Source organism: Temnothorax americanus, unplaced genomic scaffold (assembly GCF_048541705.1).
Source record: "Temnothorax americanus isolate GAGA-0224 unplaced genomic scaffold, ASM4854170v1 Scaffold1, whole genome shotgun sequence".
NCBI classification, from domain to species: Eukaryota; Metazoa; Arthropoda; class Insecta; order Hymenoptera; family Formicidae; genus Temnothorax; species Temnothorax americanus.
In genome coordinates, this window is record NW_027509230.1 from 1,690,448 (window position 1) to 1,709,374 (window position 18,927).

Genomic DNA, 18,927 nt, shown 5'->3' on the forward strand with positions numbered 1-18,927 from the left:
GTGTGTATAAAAATGTATTTACGATTTACATATATGCTAATGTAGCACACTTTTATCGACGCACGTCCAACAAAACTCGCGCATTCACGCATACACGCTTTCGCAACATGCCGCAATACTTCCGCACCGCTCGCTATAGCGGAATCTGTCTTTACGGCGCGGGCGCCAGCTTTTCGATTTGTGGAACAACCAGAAAGTATATATTAATAAAAAAACTGGCGCCACGATTTATTCCCTCTTATATGCCGTAACAATATTTACGAGTGTTCCACGTAACGATTTTTGTAGCTGTCTGACTTAGCACTTCATTCTTTTCAGCCCGCGTTTCCGAGTAAAAATGACGAATAATGTAATACAAAGAAGAAAATTAAAGGAAACTTCTCAATGAGACGTTTCTTTCCCGTTGTTGTCAGTGTAACAAATGAGTTGCTAGGGAAACTGTGGGGAAACTCGCTTCGTGGAACAAGCTGGCTTGTTAGAGTAAAATTTACACTATATACATATATAGGCGTTCGATGGCTGAAACTAATACATATTTAAACGTTAGCTTACAAGATAGTAAATGATATGTACACGTTAATTAAAGAAAGACACGGTAAATATTAGAATAAAACAATTTCGCTTTGCTAATATCGTGATTTAGTGAATCTTTGAGCAACTGAATAAAGTACCTTCTGTACATCCAAACTATAAGTATATACTGTAAACCAAGAGAATGCAAGCTGGCATTACTCATATAATTGAGAAGAAATAAAGAGAAGGAAATATTATGAATTAGATAAGCGAAATCAAATAATTTTATTTTCTAGAAAACACTTGGTCTGAGGTATTAGAAATATCCGTTTCCGTTAGCCATTTAAATATTGGAGTGCAATATAATTACACAATTATATTATTTAAGGGAATAATAATATTTGTTTTAACTGCATAAATTGTTAAGTCAAAGGCATAGCGACATATAACACCAAGATATCTTGAGACACACTAACTTTTATGTTTCGTATGTTTAGTTGAATGTGCCTGTTTGATTTTAGTCTCTTTTTATATTAAATTTATATTATATACGTATCACTAGATTGCAACTAGAATAGTAAATTCTAAAAGTAAAAATCAGAAAATATTGTATAATTTTAAATACATGTATGTAACATGTATATTTTTCATTTCTTCCGTTTGAAGAACATTGATAGTTGGTACTAAAAAATAAGGACTTGTGTTCATATCTAGTGTTAAACAGACAAGACGAATACAAAGATGTTCCAGCGTAGTAAATTACGTTTTTTCATATTGACTGGCAACTCGGGGAGGGGGGGGGGACTACAACAATTTCCCCGCAATTTCACGCTATTAATAAAGTTGTACGTATCGTTGGTACTCCTTTCCGGTTTGAGTCACAGTCTTGAGGGTTTGCTCGTGATGAACGTCGCGAATCCTGCCGCAGCAGTTCACGAAATGGAGCGGAAAGCGCCAAGGAGTCCAAGTTCGCGCTCCTAAATACTTCCGCAGAGATCAGTCTTATGTAGAGCCCATCATCGAGCGTCACTATCATTATCATCTCATTTCCGCGTTTATCATTTTCACGCTTTCTTGTGGAATATCCTTTTGATGGCCTCTTTTCTTTCTGGCGACACGAGCGCCAGCGGCGTCTTCCCTTGCCGGTTTACTATGTTTGTTTGACCTCCGGCTTGTATCAGGAGTCGGCAGACCTCCTTCTGCTTCTCTAAGTTTACTACGGTATTCGAGACTGACGCGGCCATGTGCAGCGGCGTGTTAAACATGTAGTTGATGTCGTTCACGACATTCGAAGTGGCCTTGCACAGCAACACCTGCGAAAACACGAGAAAAGTCTGAACATATTTTGCATGGAAATCGACGATATCGCGCAGTATACATCGTTTTTAAAATTTAATTCTAAAATAAAGTCTGCATGTGTCAAATAAATCCCTAGTGTATTAAAGAATATCCGCAATTTACCTTAAAAAACATTATAGTGTTTTTTTTCAAAATATTTATATCTCTTTAATTTAATAATATTCTTTATCTTTTGTGTAATAATTTGTTTGTTTAATAATATTGAAGTTACTAATAGATTTCATTTATTTGGGGATACGGAATGCTAAATGTGACATTTTATATCTTAGAAGTACTATGTTAATTGTGAAAGAAAAAAGGGGTAATTCTCTGTGAAATATTATTATGATTAAACGCTCTTTTGGGATAAAATGTAAAATAACAGTTTGGCAGATATTACAGTAGAGTCTTTTTCAAAGAAGAGACAATTATCGTGCGTGTTCGCAATGTAAATACGGTAGGGAACAAACGCGTCAAATGCACGAAATTGATTTTTTATTAACGCTTAACATAACACTTGTTTTGTCATCCGCAAACAAATTTGATAACACTATCTATTGCATGTCAGGGGTTATCGCGCGAAATTCTGGGTGAATAAAAGTGAATGGATCAATTACTTCTTGCTTCAACTATTTGTTCTCTATAGCCATCTCTGATTGGTGGATCCTTCTACCGGTCTTATCCACCAGTCAGACATGGAAAAAAAGAGATAAAAAATAAACATTTTATTCGAGCACAACATTATAACTGAGTTATCACGTAACGTGTTTCAGAAGACGCGCATTTCTTTCTAGCTACAAGGTCTTTGGAAAATTTAGAGTAAAATCTTTTTTTAATTAAACTTGAGTAACACAAGATCGTCTTTGCAAATTTCGAGTTGTCAATATTTAACAATTTGACATTTTAATAGTATTTGTTATAAATGAATATAATTAAATGTCCCTTAAAATTAATTGAAAGACAAATCTATTAACGCGCGTCAGCATTAATTTAGAAAAATCTCCTAGGATTGAACAATTGAAAAATTATTTTATGATAATATCACTGTATCAAAACAGTTTGCTGTTATTCTCGGTTTATCTTCTCTTATTTACAAAAAAATCGCAAGGTTTCTCGAATATATCGACAACGTTTCTTCTTAATTCCAAGAGGCGATACGATGCAGAACGTATAAATATCACTTTGTCAGCAAAACAAAAAGCCGATTATTATACAGGTATCTTCGCGATTTCACGGACAACTAACGCGCGAAGCCGGGAAATCCCTCAGGTGGATTACCTTTACGAGTGCTGGATCGCAACTCAATGAGGCTGCCATATGTAAAGCGGTGTCGCCACACTTGTTCTCTTTGACCAGGATATTTGCGCCGTTCTGCAAGAGAAGACGCGTCGTGGCCAAGGACTTGACGCCCCTTCCGGTGGGATCGTGCGATTCGACTGCGACGTGAAGAGCGGTTCTCCCTGAAACGCACACGCGTTCTTATTTCCCTATCTCCAGAATCGGACCTCTGTGTAATTTCGTTCTCTTTAATCTTGTTCCCGTTTAACTAACCATCGTTATTGCGCCTCAGTAGGTCGAACACAGGCTTCCCTTGCACCGTCTTCAACGCTAGCAGCTCCGCCAAGATCTCCCCGTGGAAATCGCCGCGTGCCGCGACCGAGTGTATCAGCGTGTCACCCTGAAATAACGGAAACGATAGTATCAGAAAATTTGCCATCGCCTGTAAAATTGTCTTTAACGTGTGTTAAACCGCGTTAATTACGCTTGTTCTTTTTTCAATATGATCATCATGTGTCGCGCGATTATTCAGTAATTATGCGCAATTAATCGTAAATGTATTCGAAAATGTATTTATTAATGAATAATCGCGCGCGCGATTACTTCGGCGAGATAAGAGAGAACCTTTTCCACGCAATTGGAATTATTTCGTCCAAACTCATCTGTGATTGTAATATAAGTATCCGATTAAAGCGCAAACGCGCGACCGATTCGCGTTAGGGCGAGTTAAGCATACAAAAACGACTTTCGCAGTAAAGGAATTATGAGAAAACTCACGCGCATATGATATAATTTTTGGTTGATATCGATCCCTTTCTGCAGCATTGCGGCGGCCAGATATCCGGTGACGTACGGCATTTCCGGGCAATTCATGGCGGCCAAGTACAAAGCGTCCTCGTTGCGATTATTCACCATTGATAGAGCACCCGGCAGGTTGCCCAATCTCTCAACCAATGGCACCAAATAAGCTTTCTTCTTCTTTAACTCCTCTGGATTACCCACCAGGCACATCAGTGCTCTATTACACGCGAAAGTCATAATTTAGCACGCGGTCAGAAAGAAAATTCGGAAAAAGGTGGCTTTTATTGTCACTTTTTTGTTTACTTTTCAAACGTCAGACTGTAATTAGCTTTTATTATCCAATTGCATATGCAACACTGCTGCATCGGAAGAAGGTTTGACAGTGTCAGTTAATGTATTTAAATAAACGCGGTATGAGAGAGATGTACGCTTTTTTTTTTTTAATGCGCTCTACACGTACATTCACATATAAAGTATGGAGCACGTTACTTACGTGTCACCATCCTCGTCCGTGGCCGCTAGTTCCTCTATGGACTTCTTCAGCAGATTACTCATTGCTCTTTCCACTTCCTTAGGACGCAATCCTTCCTTCAGCCTCTCGCTCGCTCTTACAGATGGCAAATTCAGCGAAGGCCACGGTATTATGTCTCGATTCGAGTTCCTGCCGAGGCAAATCGGGTCGTTAACCACATTTCTTATCACTCTTATTCGCGCGAAAGTCGTGATGATTATTTTAACACGAATAGCGCAAAAACGACAACATTCAAAACTCCGTATTACGACTCGATTTAAACAGACGGTTTACTTAAGTGCAAATTAAAATCATATCGAGCAATCCAACTTAACAAAAAAATGTTTACAATTAGTTGTAATATACATGATATGTGTGTGCATTTAGATTGCTACTGATTTATAATTAAACTCGTATTTTCCGATTGCCCGAAGGTACCGACAGCATAAATATGCCATTGAAAACTTAAACAGTTGATTTATTGCAATACTTCTCGTTATCGTTCGTTTCATTGGGATATCTGCCATTAATTTTGATTACATAACTTCGTGGAAATAAAGAACACGTATTTTTTTTTTCATTCTCGCGAGCAACATCAGCGCGATGATAATATGCGATTAAAACATATTTAGGAGTATGGAACGTAGCTGAAACTCTGATTGTATCTCCAAGAAAAGAGAGGTATCATTTTAAAAAATAATCACTTTCTTTGTCAATTTTATGAAATATTTCAAACATTGACTAACGTTTAAGAATCAACCAATTTTTTCGAATCACCGTCATCTATTTCACTCATTTACTTCATTTTTACATCCTGCGTCTTCGCAATAACTTTTTCAAGTTTACCTCTGTGGACGACTAGGTACAAATGAAGAGACCATCGTTGGTATCTCATAGTCGCTAGGTACAAACATCGACGGCGGCTGGTCGTATTTCTTCTCTCCACCAGCGGCATGGAACATCGTGTACTTCTCCCGCGACGCGCGCAAATTCTGTTCAGAAGTCTTTGCGGATGTCTCATTGGCCAGTCCGACCCCGTGCAGCGTGTTCGCGTCGTGCTGCGGCACAATGTTGACCTGGCCACCGTTCTTCACGTTCGGCTCGTAATATCTTGGCTCGATATCGGCCGAGTGCCCGTTCACCGCACGATTCACGATCGCGCATCCGCCGGTGCTTCCCTTGCTCGCGTAGACCGACACGAGACTGCCGTCGATGGGCAGACCGCCGACCTGTATGGAGTTCGCGTTGAGTACGCCCAAGCAAGCCTCCAGCTTCTCGCTTCGCATGCCGCTCGCGGGGCATTTGCGCGATGCGGGATTCGGATCACTCCTCAACGCTCGCACGGATACGCACTGGTCGTTGTAGGCCGACGAGAAGGAAGGGGCGTTTGAGGCAACCTGCGGCTCCTTCAACGTCTTGCTCTGCTTGTCCTCCTCTATGACCTGCTCTACAAGCTGGAGCAAATCGATAGTGTCGCTACTGTTGACGATCGTTACTGTTGACGATCCCGAGGAATCGTAGACGCCTTTCCAACCGGATAAGGATTCGCCGAGCTGTTCCTCGTTCTGATAATTCAGGGGCGTCTGGTAATTCGACGGGCTGGACACGTCGCTGTAAGACTGGTTGGACGAGGACGAGGAGGACAACGCTCGCGGCACCCGATACGACGATGCGACCTGCAAAAAGGAGGCGTCTGGTTAATCGTACTAACTGTCGTGAATTCGTTTCGTATTTATATTAGGTCGCAGCGGAACAAGTAGCTACTAAAACTTATACAAGCTGTCAGCTAGCTGTTTGAATATTTTATAAGGCTTGTCAAACCGCGATAAAAGGTGTTTTATGGATGCGACGCCGACGTAGGCATCGGTTGGACAGTTTTAAGTATTTGAACCTCTTATTATGGATTTATAGTGTGTATGTGCACATATTCATTAATTTTTATAGCATTTTCTATATGTCATGATAAGTGAACAGACAAGTTGCACATATGTGTGTCCAAGAAATAAATTCTAACATATTTGACATAATTATATTTTGTAATCAAATAACTTTAAATAAATTGATATAATAGACGAAAGAAATATCATGCAAGTAACATAAAAAAAAAGTAATCTCTATTCAACACGTAAAAGTATTGTCTATAAAAATGTATAGTCAACGGCTTACTTGTTAGCCTCGAGATAAATCGGACGAGCTGATACCGTGACATAATGTGGCAAAATAAACAAGCTGCGCTGTATTTTAATTTGCGACTGTATTTAATCAAATTCAGCTTAATCTTCCACCCGGGCATAATATTACATATTTTCGGAGTGCGGCTAAACCCTGCAGTCGCCTGCAGTGTAGTCTCGCTCGCGCAAGAGCCTAGCTAGCGCTTCAGCGGACTCGTTTCACTTTATCCAGGCATGCGCCGAGACTGCGGGACTCGTCCAAGTGCTACTTATGCACGCTCCTCATACATTTATGCAAATTATCGCGCCATCGCGGGACTTACCTGCGGCGAACCGAGCGGGCTGCCAATAACGTTGACATGCATCTGCGGCGACTCCAAGTTCGTGGCAGAACCCGGCGACTGGGCGCGACTCGACGCCCGACTGTTCGACCTCGAGATGACGTAGTTGTAGCTGCTTGCCGGGGAATCGGACCAGGTTTTCGCGCCTGGTGAAGGAATTGAGTGACTGCCGGAGTCTGAGAGCACCCGCGCGGCTTGTAAATCGCTACGCGACAGGATGTCCATCAAGCAGTCCTCTCCCTCGTCGACGACTATGGAAGGAAGTGCCGCGGTCTGAAATAAGATAAGATTAAATCCTTTTTTTTTTCACAGAGCGGGACTCGTGGGGACCTTTTTTTGCGTCGTATTCGATAGTCGAATCTCGGTCGTCGACACGCGCGTGCGACCTTTCCCTTATCAGCCGAGTAATTATGTAATTGCTAACGACATACATAAGGGAAGAATATTTATTAAATTTTTAATTTACTTTCTTTATTCCCCTAATATGCACGCGTATATAATCAGAAGATTTTTTTCTCATAAAGATAAATTGAGGAAATTAACATAACAATATACGTAGCTGTTCCCCGACTATAATTATTCGAAATATCCAGATCAATACATTCAAATAGCGTTCTATATATATGGCAATGATTTTTTTTGCAGGCATACGTTCGTTATCAATAGTGTGTTTATAAAAAAAAAAAAAAATAGATTGGGGTAAAGCAAAAATCAATTTTTAATTGAAAATGGCATTTCTTTTTTTTCTTATGTTCTCTTTGAAATTTTTGTGTAAATTTATCTGGAAGAATGCGTTTCAATTTGAATCGCCGCAATTTATTTCAACACGCGATATAATGACACCTTTACGAGAATCGTGTATAATCACGTAAAAACGTCATCGTTAGCACAATATCCGAAAGATATAATTTAACAAAACTTACATCGTTTCCAAGATCTCCGTTATGAAAGATATCATTGTTATTTTCTCCGGTCCAGCTAATATTCATCGCCAGACCCATCGCTCCGATCGATGCCTGATTTCGGCTCGAATCCGACAACTGATCCAAGCAGGGATTCAGTTTCTCGCTATAATCCTTGATCCTCAGGATCTGTTCGGCCGTCTTGTCGTAGTCCAGCGCGTCATTGTTTTCACGCGACAGCCAGCTTATCATAGAGTATGGGTGTTCCCGAGGGGATTGGACATTATTGGGCTTAATCGGTCCTCGTTCGATCAAATCAGAATCGTCATCAGAGTCCTCATGCTCCTCCTGTCGTTCCGCCTGTTCGGTTTCCGAATCGTCACCGGTGTCATCGCGTATGTTAAGCGGCAGGCAACCTTTATTGTCATAAGCCGTGACGTTGTCTTCGTTGTTGTTTATGTCCTCATTATTAGCACGATGGCCCGTTTGCGACTTGCAACTGTCCCAATACTCTATGTTGTCCACTTTTTCGCTACTGATGCGGCGCGTCCTGTCGATACCAACGTTCTCGTTGGTATCTTTGTTAAGCGCAAGCTGCAGATTCTCGAACTTTTCGATTATATCTTTGGTCAGTTTTTCGCGGAAGTCCTCGTCGAGGTCAAAATTTTTGTCCGCGTCCGCGCTTGAGCGGCAAGACCTGTTCGGGCTAATAGACATATCCTCGGACTCGGTTGATCCGTAATCCTCCTCCAAAGAGCTCACGGATGAACAGTCCGGAATCGTGACGCGTTGCAACCTCAACTCGATTCGGATCGACGTAATTTGGGCGGAATTGGCCATGGTTTGCTGCCTGGATTTCTCTTATTCTTACAAGTAATATAAATAACTGCTCAAAGAGAATTAATAAAGGCCGTTTTTACGCGTTTTTTCCGCACGTTTAATTCTTCAGTTAATGTCTTCTTGATCTCTAGAGACTTTGTTCTAATGTGAATCTGTGAAATAAATAATAGCAAAAGTAAATTTTATAGGATAGTTGAAATATTGACAGATTTTTATAAATCTATTATTAAATGTAAAAATTATGTAAGACTTATACATAAAAATATTACTTCAATTCAAAATTTACATTTTTGTGTACTTATTACACAATTTATTCTTTCATTAATCTTTAAAAAAGTATATATATATATATATATATATATATATAGAGAGAGAGAGAGATAAGTATTATATATTATATATATTTATAAAATTTAATTAAACCAAGTATTCTATATATCATTTAAAGCTACTTATTGTTAAATTAATTTTCATTGTCTAATTACATATAAATACCATAAAATTAATCCAACATAAGTATAATTAATTCAAGTTCCATCTTGAAAACATTCATGAGCTGATTGTAAGATTAATATACATATATATTCCATTATTATACGCGTTGATATCTAGGAGTATGATGTATTTTGTTGCTGACATTGCAGTTTTATCGCGCTCGTTAGTTGTTGTAAACGTAAGCGTATGTGTGTTAACGTATAACATCACATATTGTTTGACAGAAAATACACGCGCATACGCTTGCATAAACTTTTCCCAGAATCCAAGAACCAGATCAAGAAGTCTTCTTACTTCAATTAATAATAATGTTTGCTGATAAAAGTATGGAAAATTTTGCAAAACATCACGAAGTCATGAGTACATTCGAAGTGTAGAGGTCGTTAAAAACTTCGTGATAACCTACGTTCCCGAGACAACAAAAATTACGTTATCATCATTTAATAATCGATTTCTACGACATGGATCATAACGTTTGTTACATGCAAAATAAAGTTCTGATTATTTTAATTACTATTATTAATAATTTCCTTGTTCGTATATTTTTATAAATATATAATATATATAATTATTTAATTATATATAGAATTATTTTTTTAAATGTTTTTAACAACAAGCCAGCAAATCTTCATATTTGATCCATAATTGTAGAAACGTGGAAATTGGAAATAAATTTTTACATTTTAAAAGCTGAGTGGAGTTTATTTAAATTTAGTCTTTAAAATAATAGACTTATTAAGTGTATTAAAAAATTTCAACACGCTAATTTAATTAATTATATAAGATTATCATGATGTATGCCTCAAGGTAATAATATAATGCGCCATACACAGAACGCGTGACTGCTGCCTCAGGTGTGACAATGTTACATATATCTAGATAAATAGACTGATAGTCGTTTATTATCGTCCTAGGATCTTAATTAGTCTCTTCAAACGCATAATGGAGATGCATTAATATCAAGGAATTTTTATAGAAACTTTTATAAAAACATGTTACGTTGAAAATAGTGATGTATAGCAAAAAAGCTGAACGTTCAAGCAGCAACAATAAAAGTACTACGTCCAAAGAATCCAACTTGTGATTCAGAAATGACGATTTAATTGATTGATCTATTCGGTCATTGAACTAATTTTACTTTGAATAGCGGAAATCAAATGGAAGTTCGTTATTCATCAATTGTGCTCTAGCCGAAGTAAACAATTCGGAGAACTTATATATACATCAAATTGATGTATTAAAAGATCTTTTAATAATGCTCACTATCTTTATCCAAGCATTATAGGATTAATTCACAAATGCAGTGGACCCTCGTACCTCGCCTCGTATACAATACGGGGGCGGGGGAGTACGTTCCGTGTTATACGAGAATCCTTATATATAATATATTATTATGAGAAATATAAAATAAATATTAAAAATGCGTGTTGTATAAACCCGTTTATAGGGGTCTACTGTAATTGCCATCAACAAAAGAGTGCATCGTTAAATACAATTACTTTCAAATCTCGTTAAGCTGGTTACATTTTTCGACTTATAATCCAATTCATTTGATATTCACGTTCGATCTTAAATTCGCTGTGAAATCTCCGATCGAAGGTTGCGACCAGGTTGACCGTTTAAGAATTTGATTAACAAATTTTTCTCAATAAAGTTTAACTCCGCGTCGAATGAAAAATAAAACCTGATTATAAAATTGGCTCGAAAGCAAACGATGACAATCATATTCAAATAAGTCTTCAACGAAATGAGCTAATTAAAATCGCGATTTCGCAACTTTACTTTTTTCAAAAAATTTTAAGACTTCTAGATTTCAGATGGAAGTGAAAGTTCAATTTTCCGGATGAAATGTTCCGTTCTCGATTTTGCCTTTTCAGATTCGTAACTCTAAAATGAATGCACGATCACTGGAGGGCCGAGCGTCGCGAGAAACGGACACGCATTTTAAAAGCAATTAAGCAATTAAGAATATCGATACGGTTCTGAGTAATCGTGTTAATTCAATATACCGGGATATAAGCTCCGCCCGCGGAGCACGCGACCGTCAACCACGCGCCCGCAGCTCGCACGCATTCGTACATGACGACAGACGCACACATGCATGATCGTGCGTAATAATGACGTTTTCGCTGTAAAAATTCAACAAAATCGCAAGAGAAACAACGCCAAGCTCAAAGCATACATATATATGTTTTCTCCTCCATTAACAACTTTGGAATAACACGATAAATGATGAAGTGTTTTCTAAGAACTGTACTTCAAAGACGTAAATAGATAAGAAAATATTATATTCTCCGCTATCTTTAGTCTTTAAAAAGCTATATCGCAGACGAATACTTCAAACTGTAAATAATATGTAAATTATATATATATGTTACGTATATATATTTATGCGACTGATTTGTACAATCTATGTAATAAAAAGATCTGAAATCTCTAAAAAAGAATTAATTTAGTTCCATGACAGTTTTTAAATCCGAGTCGGTCGAGATAATTAATTAAGCTGCTTCAGCAATTTACATATAGCAGGCTTTTTTAAAAGATATTACAAGTGGTAGAATAAACAAATAATTATCGATATAGCAAAACTGTTTTACAGAATAATTTTTTTATTAATCTCATATGTGCATGCATAAATAAACTCTAACAGTACTTTATAGAACTTGAAAATGTTATTCGCACATAAATGCTAAAAAGTTTTTGCCTAATAATTATTCATGATTATTGTCTATAAAGGCGATACACGAAATTCCTTTCAGAATTTTTATTTTTTTCATTTTTTTTTAAATTACAATAAACTGATACATTTGCAAATACAATGACAGACTTGAGATATGAGTCAAGTCGATTAAATTGCTCGGACAAATTGCGTCGCGTAGCGTAATAGGGTAATGGGTAATTAATTACCTCATGCGTTTTCTCCGAATAACGCTGAATCGCTGATGGCTTCGCAATCGCGAAGACAGATCGCTTTCACACGAGAGTCGTCTCGACGCTCCGCTCTCGAAATCGCCACGTGAGTCGCGCGTCGACGTCGTAACACCGCGTCAGAAAAACCGCATTTCATCAAGCCTCCGCTCGCAAAGGTGCTCGGCGCTCGGAGAGCGCGATTGTCCGCTTGTGCGCCGATCTCGAGGCGATCGACTCCACGATCTTATCGACACGCGATATTCGACGCTTCACGCGTCGTTTCCGTATCTCGGCCTCTTCGCCGCACGTCCCACCCAAGTGCTCCGTTCTCCTACTCGGATTTTCGATTTCCACCGCTCTCCTCGCGATCAGCACACCGTCACTTCCGCGTCACGTTGCATCCAATTAGGGTTTATCCCGGGAAAAGTAGGGCGAGCGCCTTGCCTCAGGTATACATGTACCCGCATTAACAATCCTGACAACCATTTAGAGTTATATCAACGATCTGGACTGAAGATACAAGCGCGCGCGCACGTTGCTTCAAAATTCAGTTTTTCTCTCGGCACCAGCGACTGGAGAACGGATCGTCGTACAGCGCGATAATAATAAACGACTATAGTCTCCACCAAGATCTGCCAAGATCTCGGCGAGAGAAAGAGAAAGATGGAGACTCGTTTGCGATTCTGCGAACGATCCAGTCTCTCGCACGCGCACAAACACACGCGCGCGTACGCACGCACGCACGCACGCACCAATGCAACGTGGCCGAAACACACCCGCGTGCTCTGATTCGGAGTTAGTCCAGATCATGCGTGTCGCTGTATACGTCGCCGACGACCTTCGGCGCTACGTCGCGCGGCTCCAATATCGAGCGAACACTCGCGGGATCCTTATCTGCGGCCGCGACTTTTGTCGGCCCGGCAGCGCGCGGCATCGCGCGGCATCGCGCCGCGTCGCAGTAGTGGGCAGCGGCTATCTTCGCGGTTTCTTCCTTTCTTCTTTTTCTCTTTCTCTCTCCTTTCGTCTCTCGCGTCAACACCGAGACCGAGGAAACCGCTGATTCTTTTTCCGCGGGATTTCCGCGCCCGGCCGCTCTATAATCTTTCGTATATCTATTCTAATCGCTCGCGTATTTCCCGACGCGCGTGCCCGTCAAGGCCGTCGCGCGCAACCTCTCGCGGGAGTTTCGCGGCTGATTGGTGGAAAAAAAAAAATAAGAAACGGCCCCCGCGCTGCCCCTTCCCTTGTGCCGTGCCGTGCCTCTCGCGTGCGAGCGGTCGCGCGACACGATTTCGATGCCGATGAATCCTCAAAGACGCGCCCGGTCCCGAGCGATACGCGCGCACGACTGGCGGACCGCGCGGCCGCGCGCGGCAAGCGGCTCGAGCGAACGCGTGCCGACGACCCGACGCGACGCGGACGCGACGCAACGCGACGGACGTAACCCCGACGCGTCGCGACGCGTCATCGCGCTCTCTCCGCTCTCGCGCGGCCGGCGCGGCGCGGCGCGGCGGCCCCCCCAGTAACGTAGCTACGTGCGATCGTAGTACCAGGTGATGTACGACTCGAGGTATTTGTGTTTTCGGCGTATATATCGTTACATCGAGCGCGACGAGCACGTAACCTTGTTTTGGAATGTCGCAATCAAATGAAACTCCTACGTATATGTACATTTTAGACGGTTGCACCGTATCGGAGCGCCGCACCGCATCGTATCGGTATGATAACCGTTATCGTATGCCGAGACTATTTTTCTTTATCAAGTTTTTTGCCGTTACGTAATTTTGAGTTTATAAGCTCGTCGAGTGTATATATATGTACGTGTTTTTTTCCAAACACGTTAAGATTGCTCTGAACTTTTTAAATGTCGACCGATTTTCATTGCGGATGTTTGGATATCTTTGGATATTCCGATGTTATTTAGTAGTTGTGGTATAATATTCAAATTTCTTTATTATTAATATCGTTACGCTTTCTCTTATGCAAGCATTTTCTTTCTTTCTTCTACACCGATGAATTTATTGATACGTACGTTTTTTTAAGTACAATTTTAAATATAATGTTTACAAAGTATTTTATATAATGCAGTTTACATATAAATTGATGAAGCATAATATTATTGATGCGGTAATATCATCATATCTGTTAAAATAAACTACTATCTACTATCTACTAACATATGAATTAGTGCTTAATTCGATGTAGAAAAAATTTCGAATAGTCCTATCCTTATTAATAAAAATTCTTCTCTCTCGAAGAAATATCTCTCTCTCTCGTGAGGTCGTCATTAAGCTAAATATATTTGAGAGGAGATAATATTTCGCGTTATTTAATATAATAAAGATCGAGAAATCTAGATATACAACTAACAGATAATATCACAAGGACACGCGGTGAATATACAGTACGCCACATAGGTCGGGCGACATTCGAGAAGCTAAACAAATCAAAGAGGCATTGAAAGAGTACAATACGGTTATCAGTGCGTGAGTTATTTGTATAGAAGTATAAATTATTTGTATAAAATATTCTTTAATTAGCAATAAAATATAGAGTTGAATATCAAATTTTTCGGATCTGCTTCAAATCATCTTCAGCGATGCGATATATTCGATATAAGCAGAAGAAAAATCTGACATTCTCCGACGAGCTAATTACTTCAAGATTGATCTAAAAGTAACATATGCTTCACACGAAGTTTGAAGTCCGAATGAGAATTGGCTAATGATCATAGTCCAAAGAGTTCAAAGAACGTCAGAGTGATGAAACTTTGGTGAAATATCGAGATATAGTAAGTCATGTTGTCAAAGAGGTTGTCGATAGATAAGGTAATAATAAAATCAAAAGAAACGCAGTCGTGTTACATCAGTTAATCATTTCAATTAAAGCTCTTAAAATTTCAAAAAATATGTGTATACTATGCTTAGAAATTCAAAGTTGCGAAAAAAAGGGATGAAATTGGAAACATAAAAGGACTCTGTTAGTTAAAGTGTTAAATTACGTTCTTATCGCGAGAATTAACGAATTCCCGTTCGTCGTGTGTACGCGAGGCTACGGTCATGGATCGGATCTACCATTCAAGCGCATGCGTTGTCGATGATGTCATCGTCATTCGTGTCGTTCTTCAGATACGCTCGCTTGCGTCGTGCGCATATTCCATTGTATTTCTCACTAGCATATTTCTCACACCCACTAAATATACAATACATGTATTCCCTCGGGGCGTACTATGCATCGTAGTAAAACATGCATTAATTTCAATGCATATTACAACTGTGTCTTATCTCCGGTTTCCGCTGGTTTTTGTTTTTATTTTTAGCTTTACGCGTCGGGATATTTCTGCGTAGCTAACGAGTATGTATTCGCTCTTTATTTTAACGATTCCACGTTGCTTGCGCGCATAATACCTATTTACGAATTGTTTATGGCAGCTAGCAATAAAGAAAATCTATACGCTTTCTATACCTAACGATATTGCATGCATTCTGTGCGCGAACAAACCGTTTGACAACTTTGCATTCTTGTAATATTATTACAAGAATTAAATATGAATATTAATTAATCGAATGTATAACGAATGAATGATTCAGCATTAAAAAAGAGATGACAATGTTTTGACTGCATAGAAATGATGGCGGTGTGTCTTTTGTAGCGTAAAAAATTTGCTTTTACGTTCAAATTCGGAACAAAATAACGACAAATCGATATTAAATTAAAATGATTTCAAACGAAGATTTAATTTATAAACGTAAAAAATATTCTAACGTTGCGCAAGACATGAATTGCATCAGTGTGCACGTCGAAGCCGCCGAAAGATATTGATGATACCAATGTATTCTCACAGATATACGCACATACGCATACACACACGAGTGTTTACAGATAATATATATATATTTACACAGATATCGTAGGAAAATCAAGAGACACGGTCGTGCCTCGTGTCACGCGCAATAACGTTTACACAGATACGGTAGGAAAAGTGCTGCTATATATAAGTACAATATATATACAATGATAATCAAAAAGCGTTTACTTATCAGTCTTACAATAAAAGTACAACAGAAGTATCGGATAATTGAGAAAACAAATTACGGGAATAATATCGCGAGAGATTTATTTTTTGAATTTTTAAAGTGAGACACGTATAGTAGACGCGCCGCGAGTCAAAGAAACAACGCAACTGATTATAAATCAACAACGCAAATATCTATATATTATATATAAAAACAAATGTCCTCTGACTGACTGACTTATCAACCCCTAGAAACATGAAATTTGGAGAGTATATTCCTTCCATAGCGTAAGCACCTACTGAGAAGGGATTTTTAGAAATTCGACTCTTAAGAGGGTAAAAAAGGGTAAAATCTGTTTTCATGGATTTTTCAATATCTCTTAGGCCCGATGAGATATCGACTTGGTTTTTGCTTACAAAGGTTACCCATGTACAAATGCTTAAAAACATAACTCAAGATTTTATTCTAATCAACCCTTAAAGGGGCAAATCATAGATTCGGGGGTGAATTTAAAATTCTTCGCATACCGTAGCGAAGTGTACCGGGTATCAAGCTAGTCGACAAAATAAGCGAGCGAGGTACGAGAGTAACGACCACTGTATATTCTCAATGAAAACTTCGCAGATAATTCGTGTCCATTGCCATGCCTCTAACTTCATTCATTCGTTTTACATTACCGTAGGTTTAGGAATTTGATTTTGTTTCTCGCGAGCAGACAGTCGGCCTTATCATTTCCAGATTGACGGCCGATAACGCGTATCTCTCGAACGCTCGAACGTCGAACGCTTATTAGGTGCGTTGACCAACATTTCGTTCGAGCGTCGGCATCGGATGCCGTGCATCTGCTTTACAATAAATATAAAGAAGAGCCCGGTGAACGATGAGACGAAGGAGGATTTTCTGACTCATCGAGACGGTTTATTTCTGCCGACGCTGTTCACCGACTATCGCGCACTATAACTACGTTGTCTAGTCTAGCTAAATTTATTCTTATTATTAATTTTATTTGCGTCCTTTTTCTTTGTCAACTTGTCGAAAACGCTTGTCGTTCGTTCGCGAAATCTGTCCCGATCGTGTCACAAAGTGAACGAGCATCATTCTATCTTTCTTTCTCCTTTCATCTCGTGCTTCCTCTTTTTTTCTTCTCGCACTGGTAGATCGCATCATCGCGGAACCACTTCCGAGGAAGGCCGACCGGTCCGATTTGCGTTCGGAGATTGAGCCGGTTACGATATCCGCGAGCTAAATTAGTCACGGTTTTCTCGCTTGGCTAGCCAGCGATTGTTATCAACCGTAAATAGACATAAACGATAGCGCACTTGTTGTTAGAGGAATCATCAATGTCATGGACTGCGGTAGTAATTTATTCGGAATAATATTTACAAAACAATACGTATTGATATATATGTTAACTATTGAATAAACTATATGTGCGGAATAATTAGAAGCATCGACGCGCTAATATGAGTTAACGTTGAAAATGTTGATATGTGATAAATAATAAATAATACGGTTTTTTGAACAGAGAAATATTGCAGATATGATTATTAAAGTCTTCTAATATTAATTTTAAGCATTATATGCGAGCATTATTGAGATTTATTTGCTGGCTATTTTTAAAATAATTTTTATTTTACGTATCGTAGCAACACTAATGATTTTCTTACAGAGTTTAACGATTGAGACTAAATTTTTCGTAAGCTAAACTTCAAGAAGATGAAAAACAAATACTTGGAGTTACAATCTTTAATTAGCTTTAATTAGTTTTAACTGAAAACTTTAACAAAATTCTAGTGTCAAGATTAACTACGAAAATATAAGAACGTTGCATGTAAATATAATGATTCTTTTTATTTTTTTCATCTTAAGGTGAAATAAAATTTAAATTAAAATTAAATGTCAACGAAGAGCATAATTAAAAAGATTCTTAGTAGTTTTAAAATCATTTTATACATTTTTATATAAATTAATGCTGCAACTAATCAATGTAATCTTTCAGCTTATTTATAGACGAGTAGTGAGTTAAGTAGATTAAAAGAAACATCAATTTAATTTGAAAGCTTGTTTGTTCGCATTTATCTATTGTATCTTCAGAGAATGAGACATTGATCTCATGTTCGCTTTTCAAGGCGAACTTAACACATATGTTAAGCTCAATCATATTCTATATGAAGAAACGCACAGAAGGAAGTTAAAATCAGCTATTAATACGATCGTTTATCGGGAATTGTCGGGTATCGCGCGTCGGGCGTAGAGCGATTTACAAAGCAAAGCACGAACAACAAAGAAGATCGAAAGGTATCTAGCGGGGATAGGGAATAACGGGCCGGACTTGAAACCATTCGTTCACGCACGTTGTGCGAGACACACGGGCGATAAGAATATCTTTTCGTTGCGAGTAAATGAGGTCACCGGGCGGAGCGCTCGTGCGCGCAAGACACTAGAATCGCTGGAGTCAGTCAGTCAGATAACATTTCCGTTTCACGAGATCCGGATCATTCTGCGGTTCTCAGTCGAATGCCGTTTTCGCGATGTCATCATGTTTCACGCCAAACGTACTTCAATATGACTTGACTTCCGTAATTAAAAGGGGGAGGGCGGAGGGAGAGAGAGAGAGAGAGAGAGAGAGAGAGAGAGAGAGAGAGAGAGAGAGAGAGAGAGAGATTGGGAATAAATAGTTTTCTATAATTAAACGTGAGGTCATAAAAATAAGTGTCTGCTGTAAGTGTAGAGGGTGCATCTTATAAATTGTAAATTTACTCCATCTTTGTTTTGAAAGTTTTATCCACCCCTATCAAATTTCCTTTGTTG

The 18,927-nt window shown here is 39.0% G+C and overlaps 1 protein-coding gene across 1 annotated transcript; it reads right to left on the reverse strand.

The window, feature by feature from the left end:
• On the reverse strand, positions 1-13,793 carry LOC143897867 (uncharacterized). The gene is made up of 9 exons (XM_077406819.1): positions 12,098-13,793; positions 7,877-8,847; positions 6,936-7,226; positions 5,288-6,117; positions 4,424-4,591; positions 3,907-4,147; positions 3,403-3,529; positions 3,130-3,311; positions 1-1,826 (listed from the first exon to the last, which is right to left on the reverse strand). Exons 2-9 carry the CDS (start codon positions 8,693-8,695, stop codon positions 1,578-1,580), a joined length of 2,907 nt encoding a protein of 968 aa, XP_077262945.1. The 5' UTR covers positions 8,696-8,847; positions 12,098-13,793; the 3' UTR covers positions 1-1,577.
• Positions 13,794-18,927: the final 5,134 nt, after the last annotated feature.